This window comes from Globicephala melas, chromosome X, assembly GCF_963455315.2.
Source record: "Globicephala melas chromosome X, mGloMel1.2, whole genome shotgun sequence".
Lineage (NCBI taxonomy): Eukaryota > Metazoa > Chordata > Mammalia > Artiodactyla > Delphinidae > Globicephala > Globicephala melas.
This window is the reverse complement of record NC_083335.1, coordinates 106,110,124-106,133,319: the sequence shown is the minus strand read 5'-3', so window position 1 is coordinate 106,133,319 and position 23,196 is coordinate 106,110,124. Positions and strand designations below refer to the sequence as shown.

The following is a 23,196-nucleotide window of genomic DNA, read 5'->3' as shown; positions in this document are numbered from 1 at the left end:
AAATGTCCAGAAAAGGCAAATCTGTATATAGAGAAAGACCACTAGTGGTTGCCTGGGGCCAGAGATGGATACGGGGATTGACTGCAAATGGGATTAACATGAGGGATCTCTTTGGCGTGATGGAAATGTTCAAAATCTGGATTGTGGTGATGGTTGCACAACTCTGTAAATTTACTTAAAAGCATTGAATTGTATACTTTTTTTTTTTTCTTCTCGCGCCTTGCAGCTTGTGGGATCTTAGTTCCGCGACCAGGGATTGAACCCAGGCCCGGGCCTTGAAAGCACCGAATCCTAACCACTGGACTGCCAGGGAATTCCCCAAGTTGGAGCCAATGTTAATACTATTATTAATAGCATTATTTTCAGTGACATTTCTACTTCCAATAAAAGTTTCTGACAGTGAAGCATATTATATACTATTACCAACAAATTTTATATTTTTTATTGAGATATAATTCACATACCATAAGATTCACCCTTTTAAACAGTACAATTCACTGTTTTTTAGTATATTTGCAGTTGTGTAACCATCACCACTAATTCCACATCTTTATTACCTCAGTGGGTTTTCTGAATTGGCTGGTACGGTATAACTATTTAGAATGTAAGATAAATTCGAAATTTAGGAACTTACAAATTTAGAAGTTAAATTTGTTCAAATTTAGGAATTAAATGCCTCCACCCAAATACAATATATTGTACAGTTTCTACCATCACTTAACCAATGAATGCATTTATTGAAATGTAACTTACTATTTTAGGTTAACTGTTGTACCCCAAACTTGTGTGATAGAAAACATATATATATAAAAAAATGTTTTATATATGTAAACATATGTTTACAAAATACGTTTATTTTATTGAAGTATAGTTGATTTACAATGTGTTAATTTCTGCTGTACAGCAAACTGATTCAGTTATACATATATATACATTCTTTTTCATATTCCTTTATGGTTTACTACAGGATGTTGAATATAGTTCCCTGCGCTATGCAGTAGGACCTTGTTGTTTATCCATCCTATATATAATTGTTTGCATCTGCTAATCCCAAACTCCCAATCCATCCCTCCCTGACTCCCCCTCCCCCTTGGCAACCAGAAGTCTGTTCTCTATGTCTGTGATTCTGTTTCGTAGATAAGTTCATTTGTCATATTTTAGATTCCGCATATGTGATATCATATGGTATTTGTCTTTCTCAGATAGAAAACATATATTAATTTTAATCTTGCTTAAGTATTCAATGACCACAGGTAACTGAAATACTTACAAATTTCTCCCTACATTTTTTTTCTGGCTAGAAATGAAGACCTGTACATGATAGAAAATTTGTAAAGTGTAGCAATGCGTGAAGAGAAATGAAACTTACTGTAATTCTTTTTAACACGATGAAAAAGGGGTTAATAAAGTCTCAAAAATCTTTAAATTTTAAAATACCGATTTATTGGTAATCGTTCGAGTGAAAAAGTGGGTTTTCTCGGATTTGTTTTTTTCATACAGAATAGTTTTTTGTTATTATATGCACATTTTACTGAAAATCAGGAAGTCAAACAAGAAAGCAATAGCTCTTACCAGAAACAAAATTCCAAGTACATTAAAATAAGTCAGAGATTATAAATTTCTTTAGTATATTCACTACTCTTTGCTTTTTTCACTGTTTTAAAAAACAAATCCCCAAAGAATAATTTTACATTTGATTTTAGAGCGGGTGATTTTTAACTATATTTTCTTACATTTAAGATTTACAAAAAATATGTATGTACAGATTGTTTTATGTTCTTGGGATAAAAAAGCATTTGATGACTCCCAATTTCCACTGAATACTATCTGTACTCTCAAACATGACATTTGAAGACCTTCACTTTTCATTAGCTGCAGAAAAAGTACATTGAATATTTAGAAACAAGAAAGAGTAAAGAAAATAGAGATGGAAATTCGGATCGGCTTAAAAAAAATTGGGGCGCTCTCACGACACCTAACTTCTATCCAGTGCTAGCTCCATTAGCGCCACCATGGACCACCTCCCTGGCTCTAGAAAGCTCTCTCCGAGAGCAAGTTAGAGACTTTGCTTTTGCCCTCCCTGGGCCGCGGAACCTCCGCGTGAGGGCGCCCTCCCCACCGCCAGTTCGGTGCGCGGCCACTTTCCGGCCAAGGGCCCCGGCCGAACCCGGAGCTGATCTCGCCTTACTAAATTATAGAAATCGGTAAAGAACGACATTCCCAGCGTCTATCTTCACACCCCAGATAAGAATCCCAGGTTTCGGGAAATTCTTTTGGCCCGCCCCACGGGAAGCGGAAATGGCTACACCCTCCCCAGCGCGCGCGTCGGTTGCATCGCCTGCCTAGCAAGGGGCCTTTTTTAGGGCTGCCCTCATCGTTGCCTGCACAAATATGCAACAGGTCTGTCGCGAATAGATCCTGAAACTGGCCTTGTGTATTTTAGTCAGCCTGCCGGCAGGCACTGTACAAATCCATGGGGAGAAAAGTCCAAGCAGTGAGGCCTCCGCTGCACCGGCCATCCTCCTCTCCCAGGCCTGGGCCCTAGTCGGCCCTCCCGCCTCCGCTGCCCCGCCCTGCACCAGGGGGCTTGCGAACGGTCAGGCAGCCACCCGGACGACTTCCTTCCTCTCCGGGCAAGATGGCGGGGGGCGAGGCTGGTGTGACTTTAGGGCAGCCGCACCTGTCTCGGCAAGATCTCAACACTTTGGTAAGTCATCGCTCTGGCAGGATGCTGAAGGAGCTCAGGAGTGGGGATGACCGGGCCTTCCGGGAGGCTTTGAGACGAGGCAGTGCCGGGCTGTCGGGAGCATGGGTTAGGAGGGAGACCCGGAGCCCGGCGCCCTAAGTCGTGCTCGCGCCGCCCCATGCTTCTCTGCTAGTATGCGAGCTGGGAATGAGGCTATGCGGTTGTGAGACCCCGAGCCTCCCGAATCATTCGGCTGGAAAGTCACAGTGTTAAGTATCATTAAGGCTTTTTAGTTCGGAAGGTCTGGGAAGGGAGTATCTACACTGTCCTTAGTGCTAATGCTCTCAAGGTTGGGGGACCTCAAGCTTCCACATCCCCCATAGGCAGTGTGTAACGATGAAGGACTTTTAGGGCTTCCCAGTCATCAGAATGCAAGGTTGCTTGTACAGAAAAAGCGCTTTAGAAGTAGAAGAGGGCTATTCAAATGGTAGAGAGCTGTAGGTAGCAAATGTAAAGTCAAAGTTGTGATTTGTCTTATGTACAGCGATTTAAAATAAAAATGTTTGATTGCAGGATGTTACCAAGTTGACGCCACTTTCACATGAAGTTATCAGCAGACAGGCCACAATTAATATAGGTAAGATAAGAATAACTTGGAGACCTGACTTAATTGATCTCGGGCCACTAATTTTAACCTCTCCCTTTGTGTGATTGCCTGAATTACATGAAGATGCAGATATTCAATAAACATGTTCAGCTCTTGCGAGCCAAGCACCTGCTAGATATTTTTGGGAAGCCCATGTTGCGCGTGCCTAGCTTACAGACTAGGTGAGAAGAAGCGATAAATACATAAGAAAAGTTTAACAGCATAAGGTGATTGTAGTCACGTAGCATTTTAAAGAAAAGAGGGAAACGCGACTGTACTTGCCACACAGGGTTATTGCAAGGGCAGAGTTTGCGGAAGTTTTGTTTGATATATAAGCTATTACTAACTAGATAATTTTTTTTCTTAATTGGCACATAGAACTTTAGAGAAGAAGTTATGTTGACTGATTGTAAATTTGGGGTATTTGAGAGTCTGCACAAACAACACAGTAAAGCCTAGTTAAAAGTAAGGCTCTACTAATGAGGCTGTTAAAAACTTATAAGATAAAAAAAAAACAACTTATAAGATATGTGCTACCCTTGACAGCATTACCGTAATGATACCTGAGTTGTTTTCTTTGTTTTCATGGATTCCTTTTTGTTGTGTGAGGGCTCCTCATACCTATTTACTTCACTCTGAAAATGCTGGAAAGTTTCTTGATATACAAGATTTCATGTACTTTTTACCAAGTGTTTATTTTAAATGAAGGCATTCTTTTCTGTGAGTAAAAACATAAGATGGATGGCTTTTATTATGCTGAGTATGGTTTAAAACAAGGTTGTCGGTTACATGGAAAGTTCTCCTCAGTCCTGTATCAGAGTAAGTTTTTTGTAATCGAGGATGTGTAGGAGGAGAAATTGAAGTCACTATTAGTTTTCCATTGATGTTTACAGTGAGTTATGGCTTTGGGTTTTCTACTCTAAAACTGAAAAATATGTTGTGTAACTGAATGCACATGAATTAATTTTTTGTACTTTGTCTATAGGTACAATTGGTCATGTAGCTCATGGGAAGTCTACGGTTGTAAAAGCTATTTCTGGAGTTCACACTGTCAGGTTCAAAAATGAACTAGAAAGAAATATTACAATCAAACTTGGCTATGCTAATGCTAAGGTGAGCTGTGTACAGTGAAATTAGAAACTAACTTTAATTGTTGAATGTGCAGATAACAAATCCAAGTCTTTTTTTCATTGGAACTTTTAGATTTATAAACTTGACGACCCAAGTTGTCCTCGGCCAGAATGTTACAGATCCTGTGGAAGTAGTACACCCGATGAGTTTCCTACAGATATTCCAGGGACCAAAGGGAACTTCAAATTAGTCAGGTGACCTCTTTTCTGCTAAAAACACTTTACACTTCATATTTTGTTGTTGTGTGATTTGTGCTTTTTGAAATATTTAACTGAGACTTTAAACAGTGAACCTAATTGTTGAATGGCTTTATTTTTGCATTATTTTGTTTTTCTTGTCCATAATGACAATAATTTGAAAAGTCAAGTATTTAAACCTACATTAAGAGATGTACATGTAAGTTCTCCAAAGGAAAAGTATCACATAAGCAGAATGAAATGGAGGGAAACACGGCTCATTGGATTTAAAGGATTCTTTTTGCCAGACCTCATAAATTTCTCTTAAACGGTGTTGTTTCTGTTTCTTAGAGGAGAACAAAGCCATTCTTAATCACGTTTTTTAAATACATGGGCTTGTTACCCATCTGTTTTCTGAATATGATTGCGTATACTTATTCTTTATTAGAGGATACTGTCATCCACCCAGCGATGTTTATGGGGGTTGGGGATATTCCACAAAGAAATTGTAGATTGGGGCAGAGCTGGGACTAGGGAGAGGTGAATGAAGCCCAAAGTTTAAGGGGAGGGAGAAGCTTTAAAAAGAAAAGAAAAGAAAAAGAGCCTCGGTAATCAAGATAAATAGTATTATTTATTTATTTATTTTTAAATTAAAAAAAATTTTTTTTTGGCCCCACCGTGCAGCTTGTGGGATCTCAGTTCCTTGACAGCTCAAACTACTAGTGTTTTCCTTTTCATTATCACTTGGGGTTTTTTGGTTGATTTGCTTTTGGCGTGGCATTGTTGCTGATCCTGTTTTCATTTAAATTTTTGATATTTTGTTCATCATGGATGTTTTGCATGAACTTTGTTTTTTTTAAATATTAAGTTTAAATATTGTTTGTTTTGATTACTGGGTTTTTTTGGGCACCCCCTTAAATTTTGCACCTAGGGCGAGTGGCTCACTTGCCTCGCCCTACTTGTGGCCCTTATCAGATATCAGCAAACTTTTCCTGCAAAGGGCCCAATAGTAAATATTTTCAGCTTTGCAGACCATAGATTCTCTTTGCAACTACTCATCTCTGCTATTGTGTTGTGAAAGCAGACATGATGTGCATGAGTGGTTATGGCAGTGGGCCAGTCTGCTGCCCCTATTTTAGATCGTGAGTGTGAGCATACAATTATTAAAAATAATGATTCCGAATGAGTAGCATAATTTTGTTTAAATGGTGCTGCCATCTGCACTTCAGATGGGCAATTCCAGCTTTTCAAGATGCTAGAGAAGTTTTTGGCAAATTTTTTCAGATGGCACTGCCCATTCTGTTAACACTGGTTTAGCATTCAAATCAATGACATTCCCAGTATATACTTTATACCATATTCACTTTAATTGGATTTGGGAGTTTTTGTATCCAGTTATTTCTACACATAGCTAATTTCATTTGCTTTGTAATGATCTGCAGTGATTTTACTCTCAGCCAGTAGGTAATTTTTGTTGTTGTTCTTTTCATATTTTTTTCCCTCCAGTTTTATTGAGATATAATTGACATACAGAACTGTATAAGCTTAAGGTGTACAGCATAATGATTTGACTTACATACATCGTAAAATGATGATCACAATAAGTTTAGTGAACATCCATCATCATATAAACTTAAATGAGTAGAAAAAAAATTTTTTCCTTATGATGAGAACTCTTAAGATTTATTCTGTTAACTTTCATGTATAACAAACAGTGGTGTTAACTATATTATATTGTATGTCATATTTCTAGTACTTATTTATCTTATAACTGAAAGTGTGTACCTTTTGACTGCTTTCATTTGATTCCCCCTTCCTCCATCCCCCACCTCTGGTAACCACAGATCTGGTAATCACAAATCTGATCTCTTTTTCTATGAGTTTTTTTGTTTGTTTGTTTTTGAAGTATAATTGAGCCAGTAGGTAATCTTATTTCTGAGGTCTAGAAACACCAAGTCCTGTAACCACTTGACTTTACAGAAATAAAAATTATTTCCATATTCTTATTTCATATTTATATGTAATATTCATATTCTATATATAAAGGGATTTAATTTTAGGAAATCTGTAACTTGAATGTTGAAGTATTGATTGATCTTAGGACTGATTGCTGTTTTTTAATTGTTAGACATGTTTCCTTTGTTGACTGTCCTGGCCACGATATTTTGATGGCTACTATGCTGAATGGTGCCGCAGTGATGGATGCAGCTCTTCTGTTGATAGGTAAATACGTCAGAACTGGTTTGGACAAATCATTGTGGAGCAAATCCAAGATGGACTATTTAAAGGGAAACTAAGGCCTTTAAGGGCCACATCCAGTACCTAAAGGTGACGGAAATGGGAACTAACATGTCAACCAGGATGATATCCTTGTCTACCAACTATCACAAAATAGTAAAAATAGACCTAGGGCAGATGTCTTGTGAGAATTCTTTTGGTAGTATATATTTGAAAAAATCAATAGTGCATTTTCTCCCCTTAGATCACATGAAATGATTTATTAGTTTTATATTTACATGTAAAAGTGCATGTATTTTTTTGTGTGCATCTTTGAGTTGTCTACTGCAACACTGGTGTATAATGGTTTTATTTAGATGCAAATCTCATTCATAATAAGTGCTGAAGTCTAGATGAATTGGGGTTTTCAAGGCTGGTGTTGTGCCACCTTCCTTATGTGGGCTGTCGAGATTTTGTTGCTATGGGATATAACTTTTAAAAGTATGCCGAGTGGATATAGTACAGGACACCTGAACATCATCACTTAGGATGGTCATTAAGATGCCCAAAAAACATACCTATTTCTTTATAATACCAGTGGTTGTTTTTAGTGTTCTTCCCTCGGTTTGTTAGGGAGTAGCCTCTGATAGTAGCTGAAATTCATGGACTGTGTTAAGTGTCTTCCCTTAATTACTCTCTGCCTCTCAGGAGCTTGACTGGGCCAGAACGTCTCTAAGACTAGACAGAGCCAGAGGGCTCTTCCTTATGCCTGAGCAAAAGCTAAGGGCAGACCCTGAGATGTCAAACTTGTTGAGTCCAAGCTTTTGGCTTAGGACCAGGGAAGAGAGCCAAATGATCAGGAGGCTCCAGTGAATCCAGACACAGTGGATGAAGCAGGGGCAAAGGTGGATGCTCGGCAACGATCCAGGACTTTTGCCTTGAGTAGGGCTAGGGCATTCAAGCGTTTCCTTTTTTAGATGTCAGCTAGTGTTTTTTTGGTAGTACAATACACATAACACAAAATTTAGCATTTTAGCCATTTAAAGTATACAATTCAGTGATATTAAGTACATTCACAGTGTTCTACAAGTGTCAGCACTGTCTAGTTCTGGAACATTTTCGTCACCCCAAAAGGAAACCCGGTGCCCATTAAGCAATCACTCTGATCCCCCTTTCCCTCAGTCCCTGGCAACCACTAACCTGCCTTCTGTCTCTTATGGATTTGCCTATTCTGACAGATATTTCTAGTTAATTCTCATGCATCTTTTTTATTCTTTATCATTTAGCTGGTAATGAGTCTTGTCCTCAGCCCCAGACTTCTGAACACCTGGCTGCTATAGAAATCATGAAACTGAAACATATTTTGATTCTACAAAATAAAATTGATTTGGTAAAAGAAAGCCAGGCTAAAGAACAGTATGAACAGATCCTTGCATTTGTACAAGGTAAGAAGCCATAATATCTAATAAAAATCCTCCTCAGTGATAGTAAAATAAACAAAAGCATTTAAAAAAACAAACAAACAAAAAAAACCCATAAGTCTTCGGAATTCCCTGGCGGTCCAGTGGTTACGATTCTGCACTTTCACTGCCGAGGGAGTGGGTTCAATCCCTGGTCAGGGAACTAAGATCCCGCAAGCCACGCGACATGGCCAAAATAATTAATTAATTAATTTTTAAAAAAATCCATTAAAAAAAACCTTCAGTCTTACACTGTTCTTACTGAGTAGCTACTTTTAGAATTGAAACTGACAATGATTTATTTTATCTTTTAGTGTTCCTTTCCTCTAACAGCAGTGTTTTTCATTTCAGGGAAGACATCTTATTATTGACATTTGATCCTCTCTTAGCCTTGTTTTTCTTGCTAGAAAGGTTGATTTCCTATGCACCCAGTTCTCTCATAACAAAAAAGAATAAATCATTTTGATTAAAACCTCATTGTGTTTGGTCCGTTTCTTTCACCAGCCTGTTTGACATTTAATTAATAAGGAGCAAATACTATATATGCCATCAGTCTTTGATTAGCAGAGTCTATAATTTATCTTGACATTTATTGGGAAGTTAATTACATGTTATCAGAAATCTTTCAACTAGTAAAGTGCTCTTTCTTAGAAGTGTTAGTATTTTCTTCTTTTGAGCAGTTTTATCATTTTGGTGTATTAAATATATCTATTAATATATTTTGACTTTTTTTCCCCTTAAATGCAATAGTATTCATTTTCAGGAGCAAAAACACATAGAATACTGACACTTTTCTAAAAAGAATTATCATTTTCTACCTGTTGCTGGTATTTGGGGATGTTTAGGCATCTATTTTAGTAATCTTAACTGTTTCCTATAATATGTAAAGAACAAGTTCTGTAAAACAAGAATTTTGATCTTTCTGAATTTTGTCTTATAGGTACAGTAGCAGAAGGAGCTCCTATTATTCCAATTTCTGCTCAGCTAAAATACAATATTGAAGTTGTCTGTGAGTACATAGTAAAGAAAATTCCAGTACCCCCAAGAGACTTTACTTCAGAACCCCGACTTATTGGTAAGTGGTAGGATTTTGTCTCATCTTTTCCACATTGGTGATTCCTCTTTAAGGGAATTAGCAATGATTTCTGCAGAGGTGATAATAAATTACAATCTCCATAAAATTTTTTTTGAACTCAGTTAATTCTGAGATTGTATTAGCAGTACTAGATTGCATTACTGATGAGAGAAAGTTTCGAATACAGAAGGAACTTCTGGTCTTTTTGTGCTTGGTATGTGATATGTTATGTGATTGAGATGGAGTAATGCATTATTCTGTATGGAATTATGTTTTAGTCAGGAGCAGGATATTAGAATTTCCATACAAATTATTTCATTGTACCATTAATGAAGATTTTCATCTCTTTCAACTTATTTAAGTGCATAGTACCAATATTGGTATAATTTGATCATCTAAACTCATGATTTCTACATAGATATAGGAGCCTTTTCAAAACAGACATTTGAACCCCTCCCTTCATCCAGGCCTCCCCTCTGTGTGTTGTGGGAAGGGTTCTCTTGGGTGATTGTGATGTGTACCCCTTGTTAATGATCACTGCTCTCAGGACCGAAGTGCAGGTCACATAGTTCTAGGGTTGTGGGGTTTTTTGTTTTTCGTTTTTAATTAATTAATTAATTAATCTTTTGGCTGTGTTGGGTCTTTGTTGCTGTGTGTGGGCTTTCTCTAGTTGCGGCGAGCCGGGGCTACTCTTCGTTGTGGTGCACAGGCTTCTCATTGCGGAGCATGGGCTCTAGGCGCACTGGCTCAGTAGTTGTGGCTCGTGGGCTCAGTAGTTGTGGCTCGTGGGCTCTAGAGTGCAGGCTCAGTAGTTGTGACGCACGGGCTTAGTTGCTCTGTGGCATGTGGGATCTTCCCGGACCAGGGATTGAACCCTTGTGCCCTGCATTGGCAGGTGGATTCTTAACCACTGCACCACCAGGGAAGTCCAATCCTAGGGTTGTTTTGAAGTTTTAAAACTACATTTTTAATGCAGAAATCATATAATATAGAGGTATATGAAGACAAAGGTCTACACTCTCCCTGCCTCGCCTCTTAGCCCTGAAGTAACCAAAGTTAACAGTTGGTGTGTACTATTCCCGCACCTTTCTCTTTGTTCATATCATCATGTATAAACATATACACATTTCTTGTTTTAGTTTTTGTTTGTGGAAGTGGGATCATACTATGCATAGCTAGTTTTTTCTTTTTTCCTTAACAATATACGAAGGTTATCCTTCCACATCATTACATGTGCTCTAACGTTCTTTTTTAATAGCTGCGTGATACTCCATACTATGGGTGTACCATAATATGCGTCCTATCAATGAACTTTTAAGTTATTTCCACTTTTTCCATTGTAATTAAGGTTGCAGTATACTTAGTTGGAATAATATTAGATTTTGTCACAAAGTCCCCCTTGTATAAATCTTACGTGTCTACTATTTTAGAGAAGTTAACTTAATCAGATTTTTCTGAAGTTAATGTGAATAGAATTGGCTTTAATTTGTTTTGTTTTTTTTAGTTATTAGATCCTTTGATGTCAACAAACCTGGCTGTGAAGTTGATGACCTTAAGGGGGGTGTAGCTGGTGGTAGTATTCTAAAAGGAGTATTAAAGGTAAACTAGGTTTTGGTTGTTGTGTTTTTATTTTGTTTGTTTTTCTCTTGTCTTAATTAGGAAAATAGTATGAACACTCCAAATTGAAAAATAATTTTTTTCTTCATGGTGTCTAGTACTTGATATAGACTTCTTTGTTTACTATTATATCTTTTGAGTGTGTTTGACCTCTAACTTTATAGGCTTCTGTGAATATGGAGCACATTTTATATGGTGATAGGCCTGTGTGGTAGGTAGTTTGAAACATTTGGATGGTTCTGGTTTTGAAGATCTCTCCCATATCTTTTTTTTTTAAATAGTGATCTTCGAAATAGAGAAAGGATTGCTTTTCAGTTTTGTGGTCTTCCTGTTAGGACTTTTTGTATGTAATGGAAATCGTGTTGTCCCACAAATTCTAATCACTAATTTATATTTTTACAGGTGGGCCAGGAGATAGAAGTCAGACCTGGTATTGTTTCCAAAGACAGTGAAGGAAAGCTCATGTGTAAACCCATCTTTTCCAAAATTGTATCACTTTTCGCAGAGCATAATGATCTTCAGTATGCTGCTCCAGGAGGTCTTATTGGTAAAGATTTTTCTCTCATCCCTACGTTTTTAATTTGTGGATATTCATGGTACTTTTCATGAGAAACATATTACTCATACAGGTATAGATTTTTAATTTGATGTTTAATAATTGAATGGGGTAGAGGAAGATATGTGGTTAAGCTGTTGATTTTAGGTCATAAGATGGTTTCATGTGTTTGTAAAAATTAATTTTAAACATAAAGGAGAATTTTGGTTTAGTTTTGTCTTTTCGTTTTTTTTTTTTTTTCCATACACGGGCTTCTCACTGTTGTGGCCTCTCCCGTTGCGGAGCACAGGCTCCGGACGCGCAGGCTAAGCGGCCATGGCTCACGGGCCCAGCCGCTCCGCAGCATGTGGGATCTTCCCGGACTGAGGCATGAACCCGTGTCCCCCGCATCGGCAGGCAGACTCTCAACCACTGCGCCACCAGGGAAGCCCTTGGTTTAGTTTTTAAAGTAGCTCCTTTTTAGCAGTAACAAAGTAAGTTTTATGTCCTATCATTTAAAATACCTAACTATACTTTTCTTTTTAGCCTACATGGTTTTGGGGGTAGAGTGGTGGTGGTTTTTTGTTTTTGTTTTTTTCAATGTATGTTTTGCAAATGGAGAGTTACCCACAAGTGTCAGCTGGATCATGTCAGATCATAGTTACACTAAGGTGGGAATTAAAGAAGATAACTTCCATTATGTTGGTATTACTGAGATAATTTATGGATATTCTCATCTCATACAATAGTGTATTACCAGATACCCAGGAAAAGGCAAGATACAGTGAGAATTAGAGGTATTATAACTTTTGGATTAAAGAAGAAAACGTTTGGTGAAGGAGTTTGTCTTTTTGTTCTCTGGTGTTTGGCTATATAATTCATTTTTCTATTGTATCTTGTAATCAGGAGTTTACCATGTATAATTTTATCCTTATTGTTTGTTTTGTAAACAAGGAAACTCTGGAGACTTCTAAAATTTAACTTACGGAACTTTTCAAACATAAAAGTAGAGAGAATAGTGTAATGTAGTGTAATGTGTGGTCATGTAGCCACCACCCAGGTTCAACAGTTAATACTTTACCACTCTTTTTTTTTTTACTTTGGCCACGCTACGCGGTTTGTGGGATATTAGTTCCCTGGAACCTGGGCCCATGGCAGTGAGAGCACCAACTCCTAACCACTGGACCGCCAGGAATTCCCAATACTTTACTCTTCTTTTTTTTTTTTTTTTTGCGGTACGCGGGCCTCTCACTGCTGTGGCCTCTCCCGCTGCGGAGCACAGGCTTGGACGCGCAGGTTCAGCGGCCATGGCTCATGGGCCCAGCCGCTCCGCGGCATGTGGGATCCTCCCGGACCGGGGCACGAACCCATGTCCCCTGCATCGGCAGGCAGACTCTCAACCACTGCGCCACCAGGGAAACCCTACTTTACTATTCTTGCCTCATCTTTGTATCTTCTTCCCTCTTCTCCTTGAAAGACATACAGATAAAATATTTTGAAGTGGATCCCAGGAATCATATAAAGTCTTTAAGCTGTCTTTTTGATCAGCCTTTCAGGGGAGAAATGGCAGGCAAATATCCTGAAAACTACTCATTATGAATTTCGTATCTTTTCAACCTTCATTAAGGATATTCAGGCTCCTTTTTGTTAGGCTCTTAGCTCTTTTTGTCCTTTGCTTAGAATTTAAATCAAGAGAATCTTTCTGTTCTCAAATGCCCAACTAACCCATGAGTTTACAGTTCTGTTTCTTCAGATAAAACAGGTATTTTGTCACATCTATGTAGCTAATACATGAGTATGAAAATATAAGTGTGTATTAAAATGTATAGGTATATGCTGTACTTGTTTGACTAAGTCTTTTGGGTAAACAGCTTTATAGGAAATAAAATGTTGAACAATAAAATGTATATCTTATTTTGTATTAGGAGTTGGAACGAAAATTGACCCCACTTTGTGCCGAGCTGACAGAATGGTGGGGCAGGTACTTGGTGCAGTTGGAGCTTTACCTGAGATCTTCACAGAACTGGAAATTTCCTATTTCCTGCTTAGACGGCTTCTAGGTGTACGCACTGAAGGAGACAAGAAAGCAGCAAAAGTAAGTGCTTTCTGTAATTCCTGTTCCAAAAAAAGTGACAGTGAAGTTAAGACCAGTTTCGAGGTTCATTTCTTTTCATTTAACATGGGATTAAGAAAAAGGAAGAGGTAGATAAATTTGACTTCCTGAAAATTGAGAACTTCTGTATGGCAGTCAGTTCAAAGTAAAACAAAACAGGAAACAGCATGTCATGTATGACAGTGACATGATAATTCCTATTATCCATGTGATTTTTTTAAAAAGTCTTGCTGAGCTCAGGTTGGCAGAGATGGAAAATTGCTGACATCTTTTGTTGGCAAGGTGGTAGGAAAATAAGCAGTTATTTGGAAAGCATTTTCTTGATTTTGGGGTTTATTTTTCCCCCCTTGATTTCCCTAGGTGCAAAAGCTGTCTAAGAATGAAGTGCTTATGGTGAACATAGGATCCCTGTCGACAGGAGGAAGAGTTAGTGCAGTCAAGGCTGATTTGGGCAAAATTGTTTTGACTAATCCTGTGTGCACAGAAGTAGGAGAAAAAATTGCACTTAGCCGAAGAGTTGAGAAACACTGGCGGTAAGTTTATTAGCCTTTGTCAGTGTCTAATAAAAAAGACAGAATCAGTTTTCTTAACACATGCACAAACACACTTTACCTTGAACGCAACAGTTACTATACTGTGGTTTCAAGTCTCAACTGTTTATTCAGTTGACTTAGAAATCTGTATTTCTAGGCCTGATTTGTGATAGACACAACCTATGTGAAAACCAGTGAACTTAGGTTTAATATCTCCCTTATCTTTTTCTGAACCATTTGAGGAATAGGTTGCCCCTTGATGTCTTAATACTTTGGTGAATGTTTCCTAAAAACAAGGATATTCTCTTATATGACCACTTAACAAGTTTAACATTGTTAAAATACTGAAATCTACAGTCTTTTCCAGTTTTATCACTTCTTCCAGTAATGTCCTCTGTGTCCCCCGTCTGGGATCACGCATTGCATTTAGTTTTCATGTCTCTTGATCTCTAATCTGGAACTTCCTCAGCCTTTCTTTGTCTTGTCATTGGCAATTTTGAAGAATACAAGCTAGTTCCTTTCTAGACTGCTGCTCAGTTTGGGTTTACTTGGTATTTCCTAAGATTAGGTTTAGGTTACGTATTCTTGGTTGGAATACTTTCGTGTAGGTGGTGATTCTCTCCTTAGGGAGTCGCAGCCAGAGACACGTGATATCTGATTCCTCCTTGTTGAGGTTAATTTTGATCATGCAGTTAAGGTGTTAGCCAGTTTCTCCACTATATGGTTACTCTTTTTTACCCTTGCAAATAAGCGTTCTGTGGGGCGACTCTATGCAAATAGCCTGCTCCTCATCAAATCCCACCCCGCTGGATTTAGCATCCACTGATGATTTTTGTCTGAACTGAGCTTGATTATAGTGTTTACAAAATGGTGATCCCCATCCCCCAGCTCCACCACTCCTCATTTATCATTTGTCATTCTTTCTGCCCCGTTATTTACTTATCTAGTTATAATACGCACTCATGGCATCCTATTTTATTCAGTAGGTTATGATTCATTACTGTTCTTATTTATTTATTTATTTTGAATTTTTGAATTTTATTTATTTTTTATACAGCAGGTTCTTATTAGTTGTTCATTTTATACATATTAGTGTATATATGTCAATCCCAATCTCCCAATTCATCCCACCACCACCTCCCCACCCCGCCAAGTTTGTTCTCTCCATCTCTGTCTCTATTTCTGCCTTGCAAACTGGTTCATCTGTACCATTTTTCTAGGTTCCACGAATACGCGTTAATACACGTATTTGTTTTTCTCTTTCTGACTTACTTCACTCTGTATGACAGTCTCTAGATCCATCCGTGTCTCTACAAATGACCCAATTTCGTTCCTTTTTATGGCTGAGTAATATTCCATTGTATATATGTACCACATCTTTATCCATTTGTCTGTCAGTGGGCACTTAGGTTGCTTCCGTGTCCTGGCTATTGTAAACAGTGATGCAATGAACATTGTGGTACATGACTCTTTGAACTATGGTTTTCTCAGGTATATGCCCAGTAGTGGGATTGCTGGGTCGTATGGTAGTTCTATTTTTAGTTTTTTAAGGAACCTCCATACTGTTCTACCTGTAGTGGCTGTATCAATTTACATTCCCACCAACAGTGCAAGAGGGTTCCCTTTTCTCCACATCCTCTCCAGCATTTGTTGTTCGTAGATTTTCTGATGATGCCCATTCTGACTGGTGTGAGGTGATAACCTGTTTTTATTTATTTTGATACCCAAATTGTCGAGGATTTGTCCAGTAGAGACCCTTTAGGTGACTCCTATGTCCTTTTGACATTTCTCCTCTTTTTTTTTAACCTAGTATTTTATTAAGGAATCCATTTCTATGACTGTCATGAAACCCAGGCTTGGTTAGCAGTGATGCATTCTGCAGGTAACTGCATCCCGCTCTGGACTTTCTGGTAATAGCCACTGTCTTCTCTACCTCAACTGAAAACCCAGAATCAGTCCCTGCCCTCCTACCTTGGGAAGATGCCAAGGCCAACTACATAAGAGGCTTTTTCAGAGAAGATGACTTTTCTTAGAAGACAAACCCTCTGCTTTGTTTTACGAAGCAGATAGCAACCCCATGGACAGGTTGGGACTTGCGCAAGCCTCAATATTTCCCCATTGGGTTTGTTTTTGTTTTTTTGACAGTTCCTTACTTTGTGGCACAAGATGTTCTGGAATCATCTTGTACCTCTCCCCTGCTCCAGTTTAGAATTGGTCATTTCTCCTGAGGGGGCCCTGGTTCCTCTTAGTGGAAAATGGTATTAGAAATGCAGATACGGGTGCTAGGTGTGCTTGCTGCTCCTAAGGTGCTGTTGCTTCGGGACGCTTCGAGTGGATAGAGCTAGGAAACATGCACATATTGTTGACTCCTGTCTCTTTTCTCTTTTCCTGGTTAGTTACTGAATCTACTGTTTCCTTTCTATTCTGTGTGACCTCATTATAGCCCATACCACCATCATTTCACACATAAAAGTTATTGCAAAAAATTCCGAATTTGCCTCTTCCGCTGTTACTTAAGTACTCAGTCAAAATTAATCTCCGTAAAACATTTTTTCATGCTGTACTCAGTAATTTTTAGTAGCTTCCCACTACTTTCTGATATTCAGGACCTTTCTGGAAGCCTGCTTGAATGAATTTTAAGTTTCTCCTGCTTTGTCTCATATAAACCCTCTAAATTAGACTGTTCTGTGTCCTGATTGTCCCCATAATTACTCAAATCACCCTTGGCTTTGTTTTTTTCTCATTACCTACCTCCCTTATTAAGGCTTCCCTGGTACAGTGCCTCAGGATGGTCTCTCACCATTTACTGTTCAGAAGATATGAATTATTACTCTCTAATTTAAACAGAGTTAAACTTTTTGTTCTCTTTTAAGTAAATCATTTCTGCTTTGTGGTGATTTATGCCTGCTTGATTTTACTCTCTTGTGTGATTATACTATTTGCTGTTATAGACATACTGATTTACAGTGTATTTTAAAAGAAAGGAATGATCTTTTTGTGTCTGTGTACTGTTTTTTTTTATATTTATTTATTTATTTGGCTGCGCCAGGTCTTAGTTGTGGCACACAGGATCTTCGTTGCTGCGTGCGGGAGCTTTAGCTGTGGCACGTGAACTCTTAGTTGCAGCATGTGGGATCTAGTTCCCTGACCAGGGATCGCACCCGGTCCCCCTGCATTGGGAGCACAGAGTCTTAGCCACTGGACCACCAGTGAGGTCCCTGTCTACTAATATTGTAAGAGGATTCTACCCAAATGAAATTTTATACGTTGCTTAAAAATTAGCAAGTATGTTAAAAGAAATGGAAGCATCTGAATGATCCTTACATTCTTTAGATTTGTTGTTTTTAACCCATGCTTAGGTAAGTTCTGTTCTAGAAGCTACAGTTGAGGTAGCAGTCTGGCCTGACCAGTGACTAGAGCAGACATTGAAAGAGAGAAGGAGCAGAAATCCCTCTGCTCTTGAGAGTAATCTGTTTATAGATTATCTAGTCCTCTAGGTCTTCTCTTAATTTCCTTTACTAGCTAAAGTCATGATAAAGCAAGCCATGGTGATCTGTTGAAGTGCTGTGAATGGTTAAAAAACAAAACAGAACAAAACATAAAAACATTTTTCAAAGAGGAAAAGAGAATGAAATTTAAAAAAAAAAATCAGACTGAGGTGGTTTGTGTATGAGCATGGTTCCTTGGGCGGACTGGAAGTTGCTTCATCAGTGGTTCTGAGGGGCAGGTATATTTTGATAAGAGTGAAGATGAGCATATTTATACTAGCACCTTTTTGTTTGCTTTTCCTATCATTCCTTCTGGCTAGAGCCCATCTCTCTGGGTCTAAGAAGATAATGTGAGCTTTCTTTCTGGAGGAGCAGGTTTTGTAAACAAATTTAGACTTAGATAGGCAAGTAAAACTAGTTATGTCATGTGATTATGTGGTAATGATAATGAAATGGATATAAAATTCATGATTTCTTTTATTTTCATTTTGCAGTTTAATTGGTTGGGGTCAAATAAGAAGAGGAGTGACAATCAAGCCAACAGTAGATGATGACTGAAGAATTAAATAACAGATTTGGATGAAGTCGGAATTTCTCTTAACAACCTAGGGGTATATTTTCAAAGCAATAGTGAGGAATTAATTTCACAGCTCATTACCTTAGGAGTAGCTGTAAGGTTATTCTCATTTTTTGGTGATGAAAATTTAACCTCTAGTACTAAAATAGGGTCTACAATAAATGTAAAAATTGGCATAATGTTGGATTGAATCTACATTTTACCAGAAATTAACCATTCCCAAATAACATCTAATTTATACATCAGTGCAGGTTTGAAAGGAAACTGCTACAACCAGCCTTTGCTGTAGCACACATACCACTGAATCTGTTTGAAATAAAATTCTTCTTCTTATTTTTCATGATTCGTCTTTGAGTAGCTCCAGGCTTGAAGGATTATTGTTATCAGTAAAAACTTGAAGACAAATTCTTGAAGACCAACTTCCCTTTACCTCATATTTTATGTTGCTTTTATCTTTTTGAGTGACAAATTAATAGGTTCAAATAAAATTGTCCTTTCAGGCATGGGGGCTTGTTCCCATGGACATTCCTTTCTCTCCCCTTTTTCTGGACTAGAACACAGGAAGCTAGAGCCCGAAGTTCTCATCCTCTCCCCGTGATGCCCTGCGATTGTTTCTGCATTGCTTTATGCCCGAAGCCCTACAGCATTCCCCCATTGGAAAGTACTGTTAACACCAGATGATTTTAGTTAAGTAACAAAGATCTTTTCCAGTCCTTATTTTATGTTTTTTCTTAACTGCTTAATTGATAAGGTTATGATGTAGATTCAAATATTAGTAATCTTTGGAACTTTCAGGAGGCAAAAAAATGTTATACAGCAAAAGGGTGAGCCCTTTCGCTTTTAACTTATTCTCCGTGTTCCTGCACTTTTCCTGTGTTATGCATTTTAATTTTTGTTTATTTTTGTTTCATAAAATTCTGTTAAAGCAGTGGGTCTTAACTCTGGCTGACATTAGAATTGTTGGGGAAGCTTAAAAAACGATAGATGCTCCACAGAGATTCTGATTTTAATTGGCTTTGGGTGGAGCCCAGGCATTAATTTTTAAAGCTCCCCTGTGTTGAGTAACAAATTTAGAGAGTTGAGAAGTAGGAGTATCAAATAACAGAATCTTACTAAGGTTTGGTAGTCTGATAATACTCTTGTTTGCTTTTCTTAAATTTTCATTTAATGTGGGACTTGATGCCACAGTTGCAACCTTGTGCTCTTTTGGGCATTGGACATGCTGCCTTGTAGACGTTTAAAAGCTGTGGCTCTGGTTGTTACGTAAGTTTATAAGTTTTGGGGAAACATATTAATGTTACGTACTTCCTTGACTTTGAAGGGTTGTGTTATAGCATGGAGAACACACTTAAATGAAACAAGGTTTTAATCCAAACATTAATTTTATGTCTAACATGTCCCCATGTGTTTTGTAAGCACCTTCTACCAGAAATTCTGGAGTAACATAAGACCCAAGTTCACTAATTTATTGTAATTGATCTCACGTCAGAACTGAAACCAGAAGTCTTTTCTATTTCAAACATCCACATGAATTTCAACAAATTTGCAAAGCACTGTGCTTAGTGTAAATGGGAATATGCAAATATGAAAACAGTGGGCCTTGTTTTCATAGAACAGTGATTCTCAGCAAAAGTTGTACCTGGTTGAGAATCTGCCTGTAATGCGAGGTTATTGATGAAAGTACACTATATATGTAAATCCTGTTGGCTCTCCTGTCAAGGTATTTTCAGAATCTGACCAGTTCTCACCATCTGCACTGCTACTGTCCTAGTCCAAGCCACCAGTGGCTCTCACCTTGAATAGCCCTGTAACAACTCCTCACTTCCACACTTGCTCCACTGCAGTCTGTTCTCAACACAGCCAGAGTTAACCTTTTTGTAAGAGAGAATGCTATGCACCACTCTGATAAATTATAAAGTTCATCTCACAGGAATGGGGGGCATCAGGACAGTAGCTTTGACATCTTCCAAATGATTTCCAGGCTGACCTAGAAAGCTCACTCTACTATTTCACTCTTTGTATGTAACCTCCAAAGATGATGATGATGATGTGTGTGTATGTTTTTGGTTTTTGCAGAGCAAAAAAGAATTTTTCTTTTAATAAGAGTGTGCAAATAGCTGCACTCCCATAAAACTTCTGAAATTCTATTTCTAGAAAAATTTAATATGGTGAAAGGAAACGGATGCTTCTCTGGAAATACATAAAAATTTTTTAAATTACCAGAGATGAAGCAGATACCCTTAAAATATTGATAATCAAGAAACTGAGGTTATTAAAAAATTTCCTCTGCAGAAGTTTCCACAAACTCACAATACAAGGAATGGGTAATTCCTGTTGTTTAATTTGTACCAGAATGTAGGACAAAAAAAGGAAGCAAAAAAGGAGACATTCTAATTCATTGTTCAAAATTATTATATCCTTGCTGCCCAAACGTGGAGAGAACACTACCAAAAACAAAGCAAAAGCAAACCACTAGAGACCATTCTCACACAGTTATAAAATCCATACTAAAATATTAGTAACTTAAGTCCAGCATTCTATTGAAAGAGTAATGCATTCTTGTATGTACCTGGAGCTTTTAGAGGTGGAAAGGAAAAAGCATACCTTGAAGATGTATTTGATACAATTCAAAATTTTTTAAAAGTAGGTAATGTAGAGAAGGACCCTATTAACTTGATATAAGGTACTTAGAGAACTATCGGAATCATTTTTAATGATGAAACATTGGAGCACAGTAACATCCTTCCGTAATGCTGTAGGTGGGATAAAGTTTCAACTGGGTAAAATGTGGGGTGGTGAGGTTAATGAAATAACAAGGGTAAATTCAGAGGGTTGGGAAGTAGTCATCAATTGCATTGCACCAGAATTCATATTATTGTTTGGCTTCTCTATATTCTCATTAGTGTCTGGAACAAGTCAAGAATATCAGCCACCGCTTGAATTCTACAATATTGTTCTCTGGGGCTTAGCAAATGAGATAGAAATGGAAGCGACAGAACGTTACTTACAAGGTAGAATAAGATTGTCTGCCTAGAAAATACAACCCAGAAACTGAAAAACTTGAACTGCTGTGAGAGTTCAGTGAGGTGACAGTTCAAAATAAACATGCAAAAATTATTAGTTTACTAAATAATTTACTAATTAGTTTATACCACACACATGTACACACAGACACACAAATCAGAAAATGCCATGGGTATAAACTTACCGGGTATAAATTTAACAAGATTATGCAAACTATACATGAATAAAACTAATTTGTTGAAGGACGAGAGGAGCATATGAGTAATGAGAAAATAGGCAATACTCTTTAGATGAGAATACTCAGTATTGTACAGATGACTCCTTTTTTTCCACCTATAAATTCAGTGTATTTTTTTATAGTTTATTATTTTTTAAATTAATTTTTATTTTTGGCTGTGTTGGGTCTTCCATGCTGTGCACAGGCTTTCTCTAGTTGTGGCGAGCGGGGGCTACTCTTGTGGTGTGCGGGCTTCTAATTGTGATGGCTTCTCTTGTCGTGGAGCACGGGCTCTAGGCGCGCGGGCTCAGTAGTTGTGGCATGCAGGCTCTAGAGCACAGGCTCAGTAGTTGTGGTGCATGGGCTTAGTTGCTGCGTGGCATGTGGGATCTTCACAGACCAGGGCTCGAACCCGTGTCCCCTGCATTGGCAGGCGGATTCTTAACCACTGTACCACCAGGGAAGCCCAATTCAGTGCATTCTGAATAAAAATTTCAATAAGGTTTTTTAAAGAACTTGTCCAGTTGATATTAAAGATTTGGAAAAGTAAGATTCACAAGAATCGTAAATAAACCGGAATTCCCTGGCGGTCCATTAGTTAGGACTCTGCATTCTCACTGCCGAGGCCCCGGGTTCAATCCCTTGTTGGGGAACTAAGATCCCACAAGCCACGCAGCACAGGTAAATAAATAAGTGAATGAATAAAAATGTAAGCGTTCTTGACGGGGTTTGGGGGGAATAGTAAATAAACGTTTAAAAGAATATGACGGGAGAGTTGACATGTTTTAGAACATATGATAAAGCCACAATATAAGAAGTGTGGTATTGATGCAGAAGTAGATCAATCATTGGAACAAACTTTACAACCAGATATAAAATTTTAATAATACATGCTATAGGCAGCATTTTATGTCAGTGAGAAAAAGAATAGACTTTTTTAGTCAAAATCGTGAGCCATTTGGGGATAAAAGATCTTTTATTTAAAACCTTATTTAAGATATTTTATTGAGACAAAATTATGAACAAAGAAATCTTAGGGGATTATTTTAATAGTTTGGATGAGGAAGGCAAAACAAACCCAAAAGCCTAAAGGAAAAGTTGGTAGATCTGATGATAACATAAAAAGTTCAAAACTTACAGCCATGGAGATTACAGATTTAAAAGATGATAGGTTGAGAGAAAATAATTAAAACTTACATGAAATGTGAAAGATTAATATTCCTAGTACAAATCAGTAAGATAGAATAGAAATGGGACAAAATACATATTGCATCAGTTTAGATGGGCTAAAGATTAGCAGGAAGAGGACTCATGTAGACTCGTGAGCACACTGAGTGCCACTGATTTGATTTGGGCAAAGATGGAAGTTAGTGGCAGTGAAGTCCCACAGGCAGGAGCAGACATGGCATCTCATCTCCATAGAGTTTTCTTTGTGCCTCAGGCTCCACAACAGGGAAGGGCTGTGCTGCTGCCAGTGACTCTTATAAGGTAGGGTCTTGCCAGAGCAGAGAAAATTAGTTCTGTGCTGAGCCATTGACTTTCATACTCAGGGATCATATCACTGTTCAGGAAGAACTTAGACAAATACTCCTCTTAATTCTTGCATTTAAGGGAGTGTTTACAAACATTGAGCAGCAGGGTAATCACACTATTCTGGAGGATAAAGCACCATTATTGAACAATATGTCTGACTTCAGCTCT

General features: G+C 38.0%; 1 protein-coding gene across 1 annotated transcript; it reads left to right on the top strand.

Moving 5' to 3' along the window:
- The first annotated feature begins 2,571 nt into the window (after positions 1-2,571).
- Positions 2,572-18,587, top strand: EIF2S3 (eukaryotic translation initiation factor 2 subunit gamma). The gene is made up of 12 exons (XM_030851416.3): positions 2,572-2,707; positions 3,260-3,323; positions 4,318-4,445; positions 4,536-4,657; positions 6,768-6,862; positions 8,143-8,301; positions 9,257-9,391; positions 10,896-10,990; positions 11,411-11,555; positions 13,469-13,638; positions 14,017-14,189; positions 18,172-18,587. The coding sequence occupies exons 1-12, from the start codon at positions 2,639-2,641 to the stop codon at positions 18,233-18,235; spliced, it is 1,419 nt and encodes a 472-aa protein (XP_030707276.1). The 5' UTR covers positions 2,572-2,638; the 3' UTR covers positions 18,236-18,587.
- Positions 18,588-23,196: the final 4,609 nt, after the last annotated feature.